General features: G+C 47.7%; 1 protein-coding gene across 21 annotated transcripts in view; it reads left to right on the top strand.

The window, feature by feature from the left end:
• TRPM8 (transient receptor potential cation channel subfamily M member 8) overlaps positions 1–19,034 on the top strand; it is a 159,330-nt gene that overhangs the window by 83,215 nt on the left and 57,081 nt on the right. For 19 of the 21 annotated variants that reach the window (XR_009564502.1, XM_060301688.1, XM_060301687.1 and 16 more), the window contains 6 exons: positions 3,472–3,750; positions 5,303–5,398; positions 7,105–7,234; positions 9,058–9,203; positions 11,660–11,772; positions 12,479–12,695. Coding sequence is in view for 19 of the 21 variants with exons in the window: in XM_060301688.1 (XP_060157671.1) it covers positions 3,472–3,750; positions 5,303–5,398; positions 7,105–7,234; positions 9,058–9,203; positions 11,660–11,772; positions 12,479–12,695 (981 nt within the window). In the remaining 2 variants the exon portion in view is untranslated. Of the gene's footprint in view, positions 1–3,471; positions 3,751–5,302; positions 5,399–7,104; positions 7,235–9,057; positions 9,204–11,659; positions 11,773–12,478; positions 12,696–19,034 lie in introns of those variants that run through there. The other 2 variants (XR_009564503.1, XM_060301703.1) reach the window with 2 other exon arrangements.

Raw genomic sequence — 19,034 nt, 5'->3', positions numbered from 1 at the left:
AAATGTGGGGAAACTAAGTGCAGGATGATTGAAAGGGGTTTATCAGAAATAACTCAACTAAAAATCCAGACAGCGGTACTCATTTTGTGCCCTGCCCCACCTTCTTAGCCAAGTTCTCATAAGAGAATTGTCAGCAGTGAGACGCGTAAGAGAAAAATAGAACAAGTTGATTAAAGACATACAATGAATATCTTAGAGTTAGAAAATCAGGACTCCCCCAGGCAAACGAGTACCTCCAATATGGAAGTTGTATGTCCAGAAAATCTGTATTTTTTTCCAGTAGAGTGACTTTTCTCACTTTGAATTTGATGAGAGTTGTAAGACTGCATTTTCCAGCAGCATCCTCTTGGGTACAACTAAAGTGAGATCCGCCTTAGGAGCTCTGTTTTGTAGGAACAATTATAAACCATCACACTTGGATCTGCAAGGTGGAGGCTTCTCTGTTTTAAGCTCTTCAGTCACTGGTGGGCAGTGAAAACACTTTGAGGCCTATCGTTGTATAATCAAAGATGCAGACTTCAGTTGTCCTTACATGTGATCAATTTTAAGAATAGAATCCAAATAAAATCATGGCTTATGGGTTTTTAAATTATTCATTCCTCTAGCAAACATTATCTTTGGTTTTTGCAGTATAATGAGCCCTATCTCACATGGCAAGCCTTTAGTTAGTTGAGGGAAAACAGAACTGTTTGTAAATCTAGGTAATTGATTCAGAAATGAACCCCTGTGTGTGAAATGTTCTATTTAAGTGACATCAGATGGTGCAAATAAACATAAACTCAGGCATGCATTGAATAGTACATTTAATTTTATTAACTCAGCTAAAGGTAGTTGAGTGAAGGACATAATGGTTGAGAGGATGGACTCTGGAGCCAGCCCATCTGCATGACTTAACCTCTGCAAGTTCCTTAACCTTCCTCAGTTTCCTTGTACAGTGGTGAATTGGGGTCAGTTCATACTGGTTTTAGCAAGAGCTGACTGCTAAAATTTTTAGGGTTTTTTGAGTCTGTTGTTAAATACAGTCATTAAAAATCGAATACTATACTCTTAGAACTAAATAAATTTTATTAAAAACAAAGGCAATAAATAATCAAACTCATCCCTTTCTAACTATTCTCCTACGTTTACTCTGATCTATACCCTGGAGGTTATGTCTATTGTATCTGCATTCTGGAAACACCATACTTGCTACTCTGTGTTGGGTCCCAGTTGTGCATTCAATGATGTCACGTGGTAGCCGAAGACTGGCCCCGTTGGGAGCATTTACACTGTAGCAATCAATGGTCAAATACTACAAATCGGGGCTTATTATTTTCTTCCAGAACGTTGGTTGTAAAGTATTTACCAGCACACCGCTGCTCATTTGAAAACAGATGGTAATAATAGTGGTAGCTACCTCACTGGACTGTTACGATGATTAAATCAGATAATATTTCTGAAGTGCTTAGAACACTGGCACATATTAAGCCGTATATAAGTCTTTGTTTAAAGATAACTAAAGATCTTTGCATAACCTTCTGTAGTGCACAAAGCAGTTTCACTGTGCTGGTTCACTTGGCCATCACGCCAGCCATCACAGGGATTATCTCATTTTGCTGGTTAATAAGCCAGGGCTCCATGGGTACCACAGGAGGGCCATTCTGATGGTTTTTTGAGGGCCTGCTCCGAACTTGAATCTCCGAAGGCATCTTGACCTGTGTTATCTCATTTCATCCCCACAAGCACCTATTTTACAGACGAGCAAACTGAGGTTGAGACACAGTCTTGTTCGAGGTCGCACATAAGGTAACGGTAGAACCAAGGTTTGGAAACAAACGTGTGTCTGACTGCAAAGCTCTTCTCTTCTCCACATGCCAGTGGCTCTCAAAGGGTGGTCCCTGAACCCGGGGCAGCATGAGTAACCTGGGAACTTCTTAGCAGTGCAGGGTATCAGGGCAGCCACCTCTTTTTGTCCCTGTCCCGCCTGGAGCCACAGTGGGGGGACTCAAGGGACCCTTGGCAGGTGGCTCTGCAGACAATGTGTGATCCCGGAGAGACCAACATCAGACAGAAACAGAAACCGCTAATGCTGCCCTTGGCAGGGATATTCCCCTGAACCAGGGCTCAGACAATTAAAGTGAGGACAGTGGGCTGGGTGAGCCGCCGCGAGGCTAGTGGGGGGTGCTCAGGGCTACAGCGCCCAGGCTCCTGGAGCTGCCCCTGTTGGCTCCAACTGACGGTTCTCTGTGTTGTCAGAGCTTCTGGTATTTACTTGTGAATCTGGATTTTAATGCTGGCAATGTGGATTTTTATGAACTGTCTAATTTTTAATGTTGGCAACGGAATCAAATTGTAAGAAATAGGGCTTCCCTGGTGGCGCAGTGGTTGAGAGTCCGCCTGCTGATGCAGGGGACACGGGTTCGTACCCCGGTCCGGGAAGATCCCACGTGCTGCGGAGCGGCTGGGCCCGTGAGCCATGGCCGCTGAGCCTGCACGTCCAGAGCCTGTGCTCTGCAACAGGAGAGGCCACAACAGTGAGAGACCCGTGTATCGCAAAAAAAAAAAAAAAAAAAAAATTGTAAGAAATAGTATGGAGGACCATCAGAACATATCTGAGAGCTGGTGTGGCCCATGGACCACGGGTTTGTGTCTGAAGTACACGTTAATTATCTTTATTAAGATGCTTAATAAGCTTCTATGGGATAAGGATTACCAGGAGCCCAGACAGTAGAGGTACAGATAAATAATAACCAGGTATCACTGTCAAGTGTTCCAGTGACTCATGGTTATGTAACATGACCAGGCATTTGCCTCATGGCATGGGAAGGGCAGTGGGGCAACGCCATGGCACAGAAGGAAAAGTTGGCTGGTGGTTAGGTCACAATTGGTGTCCAGTGTAGACCTCAGAGAAATGGTGTGAGCTGTACCATGAGCCCCCTGCCCCCTAATGGAGCGAGTGCTTCCTTTATGCCAGGCACTGGGATCAATTCTTGATCAACATCATCCCTTTTTTTAATGTAATTTTTTCTTTTTTAGATTTTTATTCGACGTGGACCATTTTTAAAGTCTTTATTGAATTTGTTACAATATTGTTTCTGTTTTATGTTTTTGTCTTTTGGCCACGAGGCAAGTGGGATCATATCTCCACAACCAGGAATCAAACACGCACCCCCTGTATTGGAAGGCAAAGTCTTAACCACTGGACCACCAGGGAAGTCCCTCAACATCATCCTTATGTGGGTGTCATTATCTCCACTTTACAACAGCAAGAGACCAGTTCCCATCCAAGCTCACATCTGGCTGATTTCAAAGATTCCACCTTGCTTCTTCCCCCATCTCGATGTTTGAGCTGTAATCTAATATTGTGTTACAACTGAAAAGATAAATTTTATTTACCTCATGGTTGAAAATGCGATGTGTCTGAGAAAGAAGGTGCCTTGTCTTCTTGATTGGATTTAGGCTGTGCGTTCTCTCTCTGCTCTTTCTCCTCAGTCTGCTGACCTTCAGGAAGTCATGTTTATGGCTCTCATAAAGGACAGACCCAAGTTTGTCCGCCTCTTTCTGGAGAATGGCTTGAACCTGCAGAAGTTCCTCACCAATGACGTCCTCACCGAGCTCTTCTCCAATCACTTCAGCACCCTGGTGTATCGGAACCTGCAGATTGCCAAGAATTCCTATAATGACACCCTCCTCACGTTCATCTGGAAACTGGTTGCTAACTTCCGAAGAGGCTTCCGGAAGGAAGACAGGAATAGCAGGGATGAGATAGAGGTAGAGTTCCATGTGTGTACTGTCACAGCTGTCTGCTTGAATTCTTTGCTCTCTTGAGGCTTCCCTCAAAAAATCTCTCTACTTCCATCTTTCCTACTCCCTACCTCATTGCTGTCATGTAGTTCACATGTTGGGGTTGTTATTTTTTCCTCCTGCCTTTATTTAAGCTAGCGAGTCCTAGCGAGGTAACAAGTGGTGCATTTTCTTGCTTTATTCTTTGTGCTATCTTTACAACTAGTTATTGCAGTATTTCCTAATTGCAAAGCTTGGTGTGACACACTTTCTGAAGGCATCTAGCAGGGAACGGGGAAAAAGGACTGGCTGCCTGACCACGTCTTAGCCTTTTGGACATGATCTGCCTAAAATAGTTCTCTGCTACCTATGCAAAGAAAAGGAGAACTGCCGAGTTTCCTTTTGTGAATAAAAGGGGCAGTGAATCTTTGTAAAGAGATAGTCCAGGTTTCCATTTGAGAAGGTGTTGTGGATGTACCACTTATATTCTCTCAAGATTTCCTATTTTAAGCACAGGCAGGCCCAGTTTCTAGCACCTGCAACTCTTTGCTGAAGGTCTGCTCTGGTCAGAGCCCAGTGACTGCCAGAAGTTGGTGTATAAATACCTCAGCAACCCCCCTGCTCAGAGGAGATAATTCTGAGACCTGTGTCCTACACTGGCTCCAAGGGTTGCCTAGTGGGATTAATCTCTGGTTATTTACCATGACAACTTGTTGGTCTTTTCTTTTCCAATCTCATTTCCTCAATTTCCTAGTGGTTTTCCTGGAATCTTGTCCAAAATAAACTACCTGTCTCAAATGCTTGATCGCTTCTGGGAAAACTCAAACTAGGTCAGGATCTTTGATAGTTTTAGAATTTTATTACATGTGTGTTGCAAAAATCTAAATGAGCTAGGTGTTTGAAGGAATTGGAAATGTTTAAAAAGCTGTTTGATGCTATTTATGTTAAAACTCTCCACAGTATCCATAACTATGCCAAAAACATTTTGGATATTGGTAAAACCTTAGGGAAGATTAAAAGGAATATATACATAGAGTTCTGTTTGAAAAGGTTCCCTTGGAAGATACGGGAGGCTGAATGGGAGCTGGGATTCTTAGCTGATGTATTAGGAATTGTAACTTTGAATAACGCTCCAAAGAAATAACTTCAGTTTTCCATTGTGATAATTGAACTTCAACTATTGGAAAGTTAGAATTTAGTTAGGACGATTTTTCTAGATGAGAAAGAGATTTCTATGATGAGAAGAACTTCTCTTCAGCCTGTCAGAAGTCATTCAGTTTTTAAATTGCCGTCAGCCCATTTTTTCACCCTTTATACCTTTCCATCTACTTGTACGTTGTCTTTTATGATAGATCAGAGATTCTGTTGAAACTCACATCACGGTTCTGTGAGAATGGATTCAGATGCCAAGTTACAGAGCCCTTCAAACATGGGGCGCTCTCCTAGGGCCTCCTGACCCTGTTTTCATTCTTACACTAGTGTGTCTGCCAAAGTGATGCTCCGTCTGCATGTGCTGACCCCCTGCTCTCATCCCTCCCAGGACGTGTCTCCTATTACTCGGCACCCCCTGCAGGCACTCTTCATCTGGGCCATTCTTCAGAACAAGAAGGAACTTTCCAAAGCCATCTGGGAGCAGGTAAATGTCGAAGTCTGTGGCAGATGTATGCTTGGTTGTGGTCGTTCTGACCATTTCAAACCTCACATACCTAATCTAAAGCGTCCTCAGTAAAAGGGAATATTTGATGTCGGTAGATATGGTTGTGCCTGTTTCCATGTGAACAGGGGTGTGTTTGGGAGGGGAGGTCCCTGGAAAGTTCTGGGCTTGGTGGGTAATCCAGGAGGCACCTGCTTCTTAGGTTTGTGTGGATGTGTGATTGTCTTCCAAGTGGAGGAGGTTTTAAAGTTTAATTTAAAATTAATTTCTAACTTTCTTGCATTATAGGCAGGAAGTAGGGCCTGTACAAAGCCTGCTTTAGGAAATGACTGAGACTTTTCTTTGTGATTCCACACATAATGATTTTTATAAATGATTTATGAACAGTTGAAAAGAAGCTGCATTCTCTGTTTTTAGAGCCTAAGATTAGGTATTGAATATCGATTCACACACACACTCTCACTAACTATAATTGTCAGTCCTCGTGTCCTTGACCAGTTTCCCCCTCTGAGCTGTTACAGCATGATGGTGGGTCATCAAGCTTCCCATTGCCACGTCTGACTATCAGCTTCTCCTGCATTTGTCTTGTTTTTCTTATTGGAGTATAATTGCTTTACAATGTTGTGTTAGTTTCTGCTGTAAAATGAAGTGAATCAGCTATATGCATACCTGTATCCTCTCCCTCTTAGACCTCCCCCCCACCTTCCCCGCTTTCCCCCCCATTAGGTCATCACAGAGCACTGAGCTGAGCTCCCAGTGCTATACAGCAGGTTCCCACTAGCCATCTGTTTTACACATGGTAGTGTATTTATGTCAAACCTAGTCTCCCAATTTGTCCCACCCTCCCGTCCCACCCCTGTGTCCACATGTCTGTTCTCTACGTCTGTGTCCCTATTCCTGCCCTACAAATAGGTTCATCTGTACCATTTTTTCTAGATTCCACGTATATGCATGTACAATATTTGTTTTTTTCTTTCTGGCTTACATCACTCTGTATGACCGACTCTATAGGTCCATCCACATCTCTACAAGTGATCCAGTTTTGTTCCTTTTTATGGCTGAGTAATATTCCATTGTATGTATGTACCATATCTTCTTTATCCATTCATCTATCATTGGACATTTAGGTTGTTTCCATGTCCTGGCTATTGTAAATAGTGCTGCAATGAACATTGGGGTACATGTATCCTTTTGAATTATGGTTTTCTCAGGGTATATGCCCAGTAGCAGGATTGCTGGGTCATATGGTAGTTCTATTTTTAGTTTGTTAAGGAACCTCCATACTGTTCTCCATAGTGACTGTATCAATTTACATTCCCACCAACAGTGCAGGAGGGTTCCCTTTTCTCCACACCCTCTCCACCATTTATGATTTGTAGATTTTTTGGAGATGGCCATTCTGACTGGTGTGAGGTGATACCTCATTGTAGTTTTGATTTGCATTTTTCTAATAATTAGTGATGCATTTATCTTGATTCTTTTTTGTATGTTAATTCCATGTTCAAGACTGTGAGTATATTCAGGTTCAAGACTTGGTGCACATTGCAAATTTTACTGGGAATCATCATGAACAGTTCAGATTTTTACCACTTCCTGCTTTTGCCATCAATCTGTGCTTGCCTGACTTTGATGTTGACTCGACTGCAAGGGCTTACGAATTAACTGTGACATTCTCACCCCTCTGGAAGACCAGGGGCTGTACTCTGGCAGCCCTGGGAGCCAGCAAGCTTCTGAAGACTCTGGCCAAGGTGAAGAACGACATCAATGCTGCAGGGGAGTCCGAGGAATTGGCAAACGAGTACGAGACCCGAGCAGTGGGTAAGCCTCTGGGAACGGGAGCCGTGGCCGGCACAGCCACACCGCGTGGCATTTACTGACTTTTCCAAGAATGAAGGTGGTGAAATATAGGCTCTCTCATCCCACAGCTGCCCAGGGCCACACCCAGGCCAGGTCTAAGTAACTCAGCACCATAGGGAAGCCTTGGGGTGTTTTGTTTTGGGGATGCTATTCAGAAACCTTGACACGTGTGAGGTTTCACCTGATGTGCAAGCTAGCAGGTTAGCCTGCCAGCTTCCTATACATATACTGACAGAGGACCCCAGACCCCTGGGTTAGGGACACAGATGGTTTACTACTAATGGCAAAGGCAGCAGCCAGAGTGGCATCTTGGGTTGGTCCCCATGCCTCGATTCCCCACGAGGTCACGTGAATAAGGGCTGGTGTTGGTGGTCCCACATCTCCACAAACTTAGGAGGCTCAGAGCTTCTATAACCCAAGGCAACAGGCGAGCTGCCCAGCTCCCCTCCAGGGCGATGTTTCTCATCACCTGGAACAGAAGAGGGCAGAGGCCCCGCTGAGTGTGACACTCCTGAAACATCTGTCCTCTGTTCGCTGTTCACCTGCCCTTGACACGGCTTGCCATCGCCCCTGCTCAGAGGGCCCGGACCCCGCGGGACTGTGAGAAATCCAGGACCAGTTGCCTCGCAGCAACAGAGAATTTTAGGCCGGCTCAGTTTTCTTCTTTCCACTGGGGAGTTTTCAGTTTGCAAGGTGGCACGTTGCACAATGCAGGCGTGTTTGTCTGTTGTCTGATCTAATGAAGAAATGTTCATGCATTTAGCCTCTCTGTGTTGGGAAAAGGTGTCTGATTATTTCTTCTACTATATTAAAAATTTCAAGGTATTACATTGTTTTTGGACTGACTTCAGCTGGGCAATGGCTCCGAGCATTTCGACTTTTAAAGGATTTTCTCTGAGGAGCTACACACCAATCTGTTTGTCATAAGGTCTCAAAATATAAGCACACCCTCAATGCAGTAGGCCAGTGTTGCTGGGGTTTTTTTAAGTGTTTTTTTTTAAATTTTTATTTATTTTATTTTTGGCTGCGTTGGGTCTTCGTTGCTGTGCGCGGGCTTTCTCTAGTTGCGGCGAGCGGGGGCTACACTTCGTTGCGGTGTGTGGGCTTCTCATTGCGGTGGCTTCTCTTGTTGCAGAGCACAGGCTCTAGGCACGCGGGCTCAGTAGTTGTAGCACGTGGGCTTCAGTAGTTGTGGCTCATGGGCTCTAGGCGTGCAGGCTCAGTAATTGTGGCACACGGGCCTAGTTGCTCCGCGGCATGTGGGATCTTCCCGGACCAGGGCTCAAATCCTTGTCCTCTGCACTGACAGGAGGCTTCTTAACCACTGCGCCACCAGGGAAGCCCTGGGCCAGTGATTTTTATTACGTCATTTTGGCTTTTTTTTTTTTGCACTGTGCCTTAACCGCGAAGAACCTCACCAAAAAAGCACAGAGGTAAATGAGATGGAGGGGGGCTCAGGGTCTGAATCCCCTCCCCAGTGGCTGAACCCCACCAAAGAGGGCATTCCTCATGTTCACTGCAGCTCAATTCAGTGGGCATTTCTGGACACCTGCCGCCAGGAGGCGCTGTGCTGTGTGCGGGGTGCCCGAAGAAGGTCCCTTTGTTCAGTAGAGAATTATATTGTACTGGTGTTCTCTTTGCCTTTTATAATCCAGGATGCTCACAGCCAGGCTTTCATGGAAGTCAGGGCTTGGCTGGTGGGCCCGGGTGGGTGGGTGGGGGAGTTCTGTGTATTGGCCAGCCCTGCCTCCCGTTTCCCTCTCTCTGGGGACCATGTCACTTAGAGCTGTTCACGGAGTGTTACAGCAGCGACGAAGACTTGGCAGAACAGCTCCTGGTCTATTCCTGTGAAGCCTGGGGCGGAAGCAGCTGTTTGGAGCTGGCGGTGGAGGCCACGGACCAGCATTTCATCGCTCAGCCCGGGGTCCAGGTAAGCAACATGCAGTCACCGAACATCATGCCCAGAAATGGGCCTTTCCATCAGCTGGGTCTCTGGATCCAGTGTATCTCTAACTAGGTGTAGGGAGGGGCCAGGTTACATGAACTCTCTGAGGCTTAGTTTCCTTATCTGTAAAGTGGGCATAATAGGGGGTAAAGGAAGGGTTGCTGTGAGGATTCAGTGAGATAATATGTGAGTGGGGCCAGCCCTTTATGGTAGCTGTTACTCTTAAAACTATTACTAGTAGTAATGGCAGCAGAGAAACTAGTATGAAGTGGGTTCAGCCAGTGTAGACGTTTCCTGCCCCAAATTACATTAACAGCAGTTTGCACCTGGTATCTCAGATTTCGGAGGGGAGATTTTTTTCCACCCGCCATCCCAGCTGGAGGGGTCTGGTGTGAAGGGGAAGAAGATGGGGGAGAGATGGAAGGACTGACACGCGTCTGCATAGCCCTGGTACACGCGACCACGCTTCATCTTCACAGCATGTGTGCGGGCCGACATCATCCCATTTTACTGAGGAGGACTCAGGAGCTCGGAGAGGTTCTGGAACGTTCCCCAGGTTGCTAGGAAGTGGCAGGGCTGGGTTTTGACCCCATGATGATTGCCCGCCCTACGGACCTCCCATTATTCCATGCAGCCAATAACTGGCACAGTGTTTACAAAAGAATCCGTTTGCTACTGCAGCCAAGTGGCCTCAGTGAGTGTGGTCGTGGATGACAAGGGACACGCAGGGAGCCTTGCTGTTGATCTGGTGTAGCCTCTGTGTCGTAGTGGGCTGGAGGGAGGCCAGTGCTGGGGTCAGGGTTGCCTGGGAGACCCGGCCGGCTGCCACGGCTGCCTCGCTCTGCTCATGGCTCTGCTCACAGCTTCTTAGCCCCCAGACCCCTTCTTGCAGGTGTCCCAGAGCTTTGGGCCCTGGGGAGGTTGACTCATGCTCCCGTCCAAGTTCACCAGGCCCCACGGTTTCCACCAGATGCCGGTTCAGCGATGTTTATGGAAAGTCTCCCTGCCCGACCCGTGGGACCAGGGAGTGTGGTTGCTCTGGGCAGGCTGACGTGTGGGGTCAGATGTCGCTGGTGGCCATGGAAGCCGAGCTAGTGCGGGAGCTTTCTGTGACCGAGGGCCTCGTGGTGCCATTTGGTGATGGCCTGGTGGGCTCATCACCCTGGAAGGGTCGGGACCTTACTTGTCTCGGTGTGCCCCGCAGAAGCAGACCGCCAGACAAGGATTTGACTGCACGTAGTTTATGCTGGACGTGAGTCCAGGAGGTGCGGAGGGGAGTGGAGGCCCAGAGGCTGGGAGGAGAAGGGAAGGAAGCAGACACAGGCATGCTAAGGAGAAGTTGCCTTCTGGGGGCTTCTGGGAGCTTCATGCCGCCTGCCCCAGTGGTGCCCATCTGAGCACCTACCCACCAACTGCAGTTTGCGGTTCCCTGGGGGCTGCCCCTCAAGAGCCAACTGCACGCCCGGCCCCAGAAGCCCAGGCAGAGCGGGGCAGGGCTCTCGGGAGGAGCCCTCCTCTCCTGGAGGGATGCGCTGGGGTATGGATGGGGCCCCCGGGTCCCAGCCCTCCAGACAGTGCTGGGAAGGCCTCAGGTCCCCCCTGCTCTGCCACGGAGACACACCAGTCCCTTCTGATTGGCATATTTTTGTTCTTGTGGGGGTTTTTTTTGGCCGTGCTGTGCAGCTTGTGGGATCCTAGTTCCCTGACCAAGGATCGAACCCAGGCCCTTGGTAGTGAAAGTGTGGAGTCCTAACCACCAGATCACCAGGAAATACCCAATACGATCTTTTCTGAGAGCCGTGGGGTCCTTCCGTGTGACCCAGCCTATGCCCACCCCTTCTGTGTTGACTTTCAGTGCTGTTGTCAGAGACAAAACAAATTTCTAATTCCTGCCTTTGTGGGAGGCCCCGTTCCACCTTTCAGGGGCTGATACGTTCTGGGGAATGCTTTTCCATGCCTTTTTAGCTCAAATGGGTGTTGAGACACCAGTGGTCTCTCTCTTGCCGACTTCCTTTCAGTGTCCTGACAGGTGTCACCTATCTGCCTCCAGAAATGAATCCTTGGGGCCCCGCAGGTAGCACTGGATGTCGTGTGAATTTGTGATCTTTCAGGGAAAAGGAGCTACAGAGGTGCTTGTTTAAATGTACACAGTAAGAATTAGAGTTGGTTAAAATTCATAGGTTTAGTGAATTTGGACTCATACAACCTCTGTTTTAAAGTTCACAGAACCCAACATAGAAAAGGACTGAAAATCAAACAGAATTTTATATGGTTGAATCATAGCCCCTTAAAATCCAGGTAACTAATATAAAAGAATAAAGATCTCAATTCAGAGAGTTATTTATTTGGAGAGGTTTGAGGGCTGGGAAGAAAGGTCGCACACCATCCAGCATGTCATTGCATTAATAAGGACCTGTGTCCTTTGTCTCTGTTTCCTGTAGAATTTTCTTTCCAAGCAATGGTACGGAGAGATTTCCCGAGACACCAAGAACTGGAAGATTATCCTGTGTCTGTTTATTATACCCTTGGTGGGCTGTGGCTTTGTATCATTTAGGTATGAAACCAAGGCACATAATCGTGTATGAGTGTGTGTATACATACATCTGTGTGTATACAAGCATCTGTGTGCGTGTACAAGCATCTGTGTGTGTGTACATGCATCTGTGTGTGTACATGCATCTGTGTGTGTGTACATGCATCTGTGTGTGTACAAGCATCTGTGTGTGTGTACATGCATCTGTGTGTGTGTACAAGCATCTGTGTGTGTGTACATGCATCTGTGTGTGTGTACATGTATCTGTGTGTGTGTACAAGCATCTGTGTGTGTGTACATGCATCTGTGTGTGTGTACAAGCATCTGTGTGTGTGTACATGCATCTGTGTGTGTGTACATGTGTCTGTGTGTGTGTACAAGCATCTGTGTGTGTGTGCTCTTGTGCAAAGGATCACAAGGCCTGGAAATTACAATGTTCACTCTAGTCCCTGCACTTTAGGTCTGGGATCTCCGTGGGTTTCCCCCAGGTTTGATTTCAAAGAGGTAGAAGTGGGCTCCTGTCTTCAATATCTGAGGCAGAATTTGGATCTATTAAGCATGAAATGCCGAGGCTGAATTTTGGCTGGGTCAAACTTAGAGCCCAATTTGGACACCACCTGTCCCTGGCCCAGCTGTGGGTCTATGTTCATCGGTGTTCAGAGGAGAGGTGTAACCCGTGCAGTGATGTTGGCCAGGATGGTGACAGTGCTGTCCCTCCTCGGTCCAGGAAGAAGCCCCTCGACAAGCACAGGAAGCTCCTGTGGTACTACGTGGCCTTCTTCACCTCCCCGTTTGTGGTCTTCTCCTGGAACGTGGTCTTCTATATCGCCTTCCTCCTGCTCTTTGCCTACGTGCTGCTCATGGATTTCCACCCTGTGCCGCAACCCCCGGAGCTGGTCCTCTACGCGCTGGTCTTTGTCCTGTTCTGTGATGAAGTGAGACAGGTAGGTCAGCCCCGACGTGGGGCCCCCCTCCTTTCCTCAGTGAGCGGCATCTTCCTAATGCCAAAGGGGAGCAGAAGTTGCTCCTCAAGTTCCAAAGTCATTATTTCCCCCAAATAAATGTTCTCATTTGGTGGCCACCCATGAACATGAAGACGCTCTTCCGTGAGATCTCCTAGCCCCAAGCCCAAGCTTTGCTCTCTAATTAATGTTAATTGGTGGAGATGAATTACTCAGGAATGTGTTGAAAGAGCAGGTTGACCTTGGACTTTTAAACCCACTTCCATCATCAGGAGCCATTTGTGATCCTGTCATTACTGTCACTGGGGTAGGCAGCACCATGAGTGGCAGGGGAATTGGAAGGACTTTCCAGCTAAGAGCATCTCAATGCCCAGCATGTCAGATTGACAATGTCAGAAATTTATATTCGTCCTTGTGAATTTCAGGGAGTTCATGTCATTTATTCATGGTGTTTTCTCTAGTTTCTTGGGATCTGCATTGTTTGGCATCCTCTTCCCACCCTTAATCTGAACTTAGCCCAGGCCTGGCACGTAGCAGGTGCTCAGTTAATAATTGTTGAATGAATAAATGTTGATGGTGGAGGTCAGTGCTGTCCCTAAACCATCATGAAAAGTCATCCCAGAAAATCCTTTTAAGATGGTAGTTTACAAAATATTTGAGAACTGCTGTTGCTGTCACTCTTGTCCCATATGAGCCCAAACCGAAAAACATATCCATTCAACACGTATGGCCTAGGTGCTCACAGTGTACAAGGTACTGTGCCAAGTGATACCAGATATTTGGAGGGGCAAAGGATGCTGTTCTGGACCCCACAGAGTTGCTGCCTGGAATAGGATTCCTAAATTGTTTTGACTATCATGCTAACTCTAATAGATTCTTTTTTTTTTTTTGGTGGCTTCTAGGAGCCCTGGGTTGAGAAAGATTCTGAGCCTCTATTTTCAGCAGGAGAACATCTTAATGAATTAGAAGTGTCTGCCATGGGCACAAGGGGTGGCAGGAGTCCTGGTACCAGTGCCCTGGATCTGCCTTTGCTTGCCTAGTAGGTGGGAGGTGCAGACGCAGGCTGGAGATGGAGTACAGGTAGAAGTGTGTTGAGCATGCAAGATTATCAGGCTTTCTGTCTACCAGCAAATCTCCCCCAGGACCTGGTCCTGCTGACGTGCAGAGGGTTTCTGTGACTTCAGATCAGCCTCTTGGGTGCCCCAGGCATTGGCTCAAGTGGTCACAGTTCAGTCCAGGGCACTTCTGTATTAGCTCACTAGGGCTAGGGCTAGGGCTGCCATGATGAAGCACCGCCAGCTGGGCGGCTTAAACAACACAAGTTCATCATCTCATTGTTCTGAAAGCCAGAAGTCTGAGATCAAGCTGTGGGCAAGGTTGGTTCCTTCTGAGGATGTGAGGGAGAACCTGTTCCAGGCCTGTCCCCAGTTTCTGGAGATTTGCTGGCCCTCTCTGCTGTCCCTTGGCTGTAGATGCATTGCTCAATCCCTGACCTCATGCTCACACCATATTCTCCCTGTGTGCATGTCTCTGTCCAAATCTCCCCTTGTCATAAGGACACTAATCACATTGGATCAGGGGCCCATCCTGCTCCAGTATGACCTCATCTTAACTAATTACATCTTCAAGGACCCTACTTCCAAACAAGGTCACATCCTGAGGTGCTGGGAGGTAGGACTTCACTGTATGAATCTGGAGGGGATGCAGTTCAACCCACAGCCCCTTCCATATCGTCTCAGAGGCCTTCTTTTACTTGCTAGTTCTCTCTCTCTTTTTTTTTGACTTCTGTGTATCAGCAGCCAGGGTGTGAAAATATCCTCCTGGAGAGAAGCAGAGAAAGATGGAAGGAGAGTCAGCATTTAAAACGGGAATGGGCCCTGGCCATTGTGAGAAAGTTAACCAAGAGCTTTTAAATTAGGAAGCTCCCGAGTTACGTTGTCATGGGAGCTGGCGCTGCACAGGGTCGCACGTGTTCCCTCCTAGACCAGTCGGGTGCTGGGGCCCTGACTCTCTTCCTTTGCTGTGCTCCCGGGCGTGGTTGACCACCTTTCAAAGGCACATGAAAGAGAAAGTTTGGCTTTTGCAGAGGAAGAGGATGAAAGGGTGAGTTTGGAGGGGTTTGTCTGACTGCGGGGGGAAAGCCCTGCGTCTCATCCTGTTTGAGAGACCAGCAGACCTCTCATCCTCTGTGGACGGGGAGGCCCAGTGGGGCAAATAAGTCATGAGCACAAATAAGTGGAGAGAGAGAGAGAGAGAGAGAGAGGGAGAGAGATAGGGAGAGGGAGAGGGAGAGGGAGAGGGAGAGGGAGAGGGAGAGAGAGAAAGGGAAAACCCAGCAGGAACTGCAAATAGCATGGTAGTAACTTACTTAATTTCTTTGACCTTCTGGTTCCCCATCCTTAAATGGGCATGTTTCCTACTGCAAGTGGTTATTTTTTTCAGCTTATTGAGATATTATTGACATATAGCACTGTATACTTTCAAGGTATACAGCAGAATGGCTTGACCTACACATAACCATGAAGTTACCAAGGGGAGCAAGAGGACGGGGTGTCCTACCTGCAAGCCTTGCCCCTCTCGTCCGGCACCAGCTTCACTGGGGCGTTCCAGCTCCTCACACATACTCTGCTCTTGCCCAGAATTGGGTGGCATGGAAATGACTTCACGCAGATGTTTGTTTCTTATTCACATTTGATCCTCGGGGCCTAGCACAGGAGCGGGCGTTGTCACGTTTCTGGCAAGTGCGTGTATCTTTTTTTAAAAACCGAATTGACGAGGCGGGGTCTTCCTGATTCAACCCCAGAGATGTGCTGTGACCGAGAGTAAGGGGGGAACCGTGAAGCCAGCACTGGGCACGTGGGGAGGAAGCTGGCGGGGGGGGCTCAGACGTACCCTTTTGAGCAGAGGGTGCTGTTGGCAGCTTCTTGGAATGGTTGGTAAAAAGGAAAATTCTTTTCCTGCTGCTGGCTGCCCCTCACTCACGCTCCCAGCATTTCTCTCCTTGTCCCGTTCCTGACCCTGCCTCCCGGCTGCATGAAAGTCACAGAGTCCAAACGTCGTTTGTGTCCTCCAGGAATCTAAAGGACCATGAGGTCTAGAGAGACGACTTATCCTGGGTTGCTCTAGGGGCAGAGCTTGGCCCGGAAGGAGGATGCAGGGAGAGTCATCCTGGCTTAAGTCAAGCTCTTCATTCACGCAGTCTTTCTTTCAACAAATATTTATTGAGCACCTACTACAAGCAGTGTCTTAGACCCTAGGGATACAGTGATGCACCAAACAGGCAGATATCTCTGTCCTCATGGACCTTCTACCAGCTAGCGATGACCGGCAGGGTCTTTTCTGGGAGCTTTCAGGGAGAGGAGGTGAGCGCCCCCAGTAGCACTGAATGAGCGAGTCTTGAGTTGAGGGGAGGTTGGCCTAGAGGACTTGGGATTGTAAAATTTGGAGTCCTTACGTCACAAGCATCTCCCTTCAGATTCGCATGTACATTTAACTGCTCATCCCTTATTCGGGTCATGCAGGAAGGAGACTCGGGACAGGTGCATTTTTGCACGGAGAGGGGCCCCCGGCAGGTGGAGTGTGTGGAGCTTTGCTCAGGAGAGACACAGAGCAGGGACACTGAGTGGGGGCAGACGGTGGGCAGGAGCGTCAGGGGGAGGTTCTGGGTTTCTGATGTGCTTCCCAGTTACTCCCCAGGCCTGATGTGATGCCCACAGGGTCTGGCTGAGTCCCAGCTGTTCTACCTTCATAATGGGTGGTATTAGCGATGTGTAGCTTTGTCCAAGTGTGTCCTCTGTTTCTTTGTAAAAGTGATTTTTGAAGGGGCAGTGTTTTTTTAACATCTTTATTGGGGTATAATTGCTTTACAATGGTGTGTTAGTTGCTGCTGTATAACAAAGTGAATCAGCTATACATATACATATATCCCCATATCTCCTCCCTCTTGTGTCTCCCTCCCACCCTCCCTATCGCACCCCTCTAGGTGCTCACAAAGCACAGAGGTGATCTCCCTGTGCTATGCGGCTGCTTCCCACTAGCTAGCTGTTTTACATTTGGTAGGGTATATATGTCCATGCCACTCTCTCACTTCGTCCCAGCTTCCCCTTCCCCCTCCCCGTGTCCTCAAGTCCATTCTGTACGTCTGCGTCAGGGGCAGTTTGAATTCAGCAGTCCTGCATATTAAGGCGATGGTGAGGGACGTGCCTGTGCTTAAGGTCAGGAGCGTGGAGTCAAGGCCACCCCTGCTGGCAGGGAGCAGCTCTGCCTGTGTGGTCTGTGAGCCCCATCTCCACAGCACAGCCTTGCTGATTCCTGTCATTACAGGACTCTGACACTTGGGGTCGCTGTTTCCCTTTCGGGTCTGCAGACTCAGGCCTTTGGAATCCTTCATTGTGGTTGGTTTCCTCAATCAGCTCTGCTGGCCTGGTACTGTCTTAATTAACCTAATTCACATTTGTTAGCAAAAAGCAAAACCAGGCAGGATGTTACCTGCTTCAGATAGTGTCTGGGTGTCAAATGCATGCTTGTCAGTGTCTCCCTGTGTCCCCTTGCCCAGGAGACAGAGGTTGCTATGTTAATTGGAATTTTTCACCAAGGCAATCAATAAGTGCAAACATAGTTGCTAAATAGCTCTTAGGTCTATTAAACAGACTGTGAATGTTTATTTAAAGTGAGGTAAGTCCCAGCGGCCCTTCATGGAGAGCACGTTCAGTCTTGAGGCCCTTGAATCCCCAAATCCTGAGAGATAGGATGAGATACGCTCCCGGTATTTTATGAATACAGCCAATCGCTGGCATTCCATTCAGAAAAGAGGCGGCTATTCCTTTTTTAAAACGTCTTCTTATTGCAACCGTGCTTCCCAACCTCAGATTGGATCTACTTATGGTTCTTCCTGTCATGTGGCCTGAGGCTGAGCCAGGCTGGGGCTGCCCTGTTGCCCTGTGCCTACCTGCCTCTCAGGCCAGGGTTTCAAAGAGGGAAGCAGGTGGCAGGTAGAGCTTGTCCCAACTACCGTCATCTTGCAAATGGCTCTTGGTGGGTGGTGATCAGTTTCACTGGGACCACCCAAATGGACAGTTAGGAATCCTGACTGGATTTCTGATCCCAGGAGTTCAGCCATCCCACAGGAGAACATGGTCAAATTGGGCTGCTCACACCTGGGGGATTTTAACATTTCCTTGGTACTTGATTTCATAACACCCTCACCCCTTTGTCCACTAAAGTTGCTGTTTGCATTTATAAATGAGTGAAAAGAAATACTTGTTGAGAAACCGATGATGTTTCTTAAATCCAAGTCTAAGATTGTGGGATCTCTGTGTGTGTGTGGGGGGGGTTCTAAAGAAGCAGGGTGATGCTGGAGAGAGGAAACCACATTTCAGAGCCCTAAGACCCATCACTTGCTGGCTTTCTGCCTAAGGGCAAGTTCCTTTGCTGCTTTTTCTTAGGCCTTGGTTTCAGGTGCAGAATAGGAAGTAAGGTATCTTAACAGCAGGTGGACCCATGTTGGTGGTTCATTTAGTAGATTTGAAAAGTGCACGTTCCTTTGATGACACATCTTTGCTGTTGTTTTCCTGCCGTGCACAAGTCTGGTGGTTTCCTTATCTGAGCTCACTTGGACCTTTGATCTTACCTCCCCTCCGACCCTTATCACGTTTCATTTTAAACATGTTTAACGTCTGTCTTTGCTGTGGGCCGGTAGATTCCTTGAGTGTCGACATCACCCCCAATCCGATGATGTCTCTGTGTCCCAGGAGCCCAGCACAGGTGTTTGCAATCCCGTGGATTCTCAGTAAATATGTTTTGAGTGGATGGATGAATGAAAGGGTTAGATGACCACCCTGGAATCCCTCAAATCCAGCGTATGCATTGCCAGAGAGGCTGTCCAGATGCAGCCTTCTAATGGTTAATCTTATCCCTCTTTCAGTGTTTTCCTGACATGCTTTCTTCTGAGAAATCATGACCGATATATACAAATCATGATGGAAGGATCACTCTTGATTTGTGGCACACTCTTCCTGTCGGTCATTTCTGTGACCACGTCTGTCCTCCTAGCTGCCACACTTAGCACCTGTGTGCAAAAAGCAAAAAAGTTTTTAAAACTTTAAAAAAAGTTTCTTTAATAAGATGCTTTATTGCCATGTGCCAGAAAATTTTTACAGTAAACACACAAATCTGTGATGACGGCAGTATGGATAACACCCTCTAGAGTTGTGCAGTGCACAGCCTACACCACTGTACGTGGCAGCCATGGGGAGGGGCGTTCCACCTTTGCCCACACAGGTTGTACTCACTCTCTGCAGGTTTCTCTTTAAAAACAGTTGG

Source organism: Globicephala melas, chromosome 7, assembly GCF_963455315.2.
Source record: "Globicephala melas chromosome 7, mGloMel1.2, whole genome shotgun sequence".
NCBI classification, from domain to species: domain Eukaryota; kingdom Metazoa; phylum Chordata; class Mammalia; order Artiodactyla; family Delphinidae; genus Globicephala; species Globicephala melas.
This window is presented reverse-complemented; position numbering and strand designations above follow the sequence as displayed.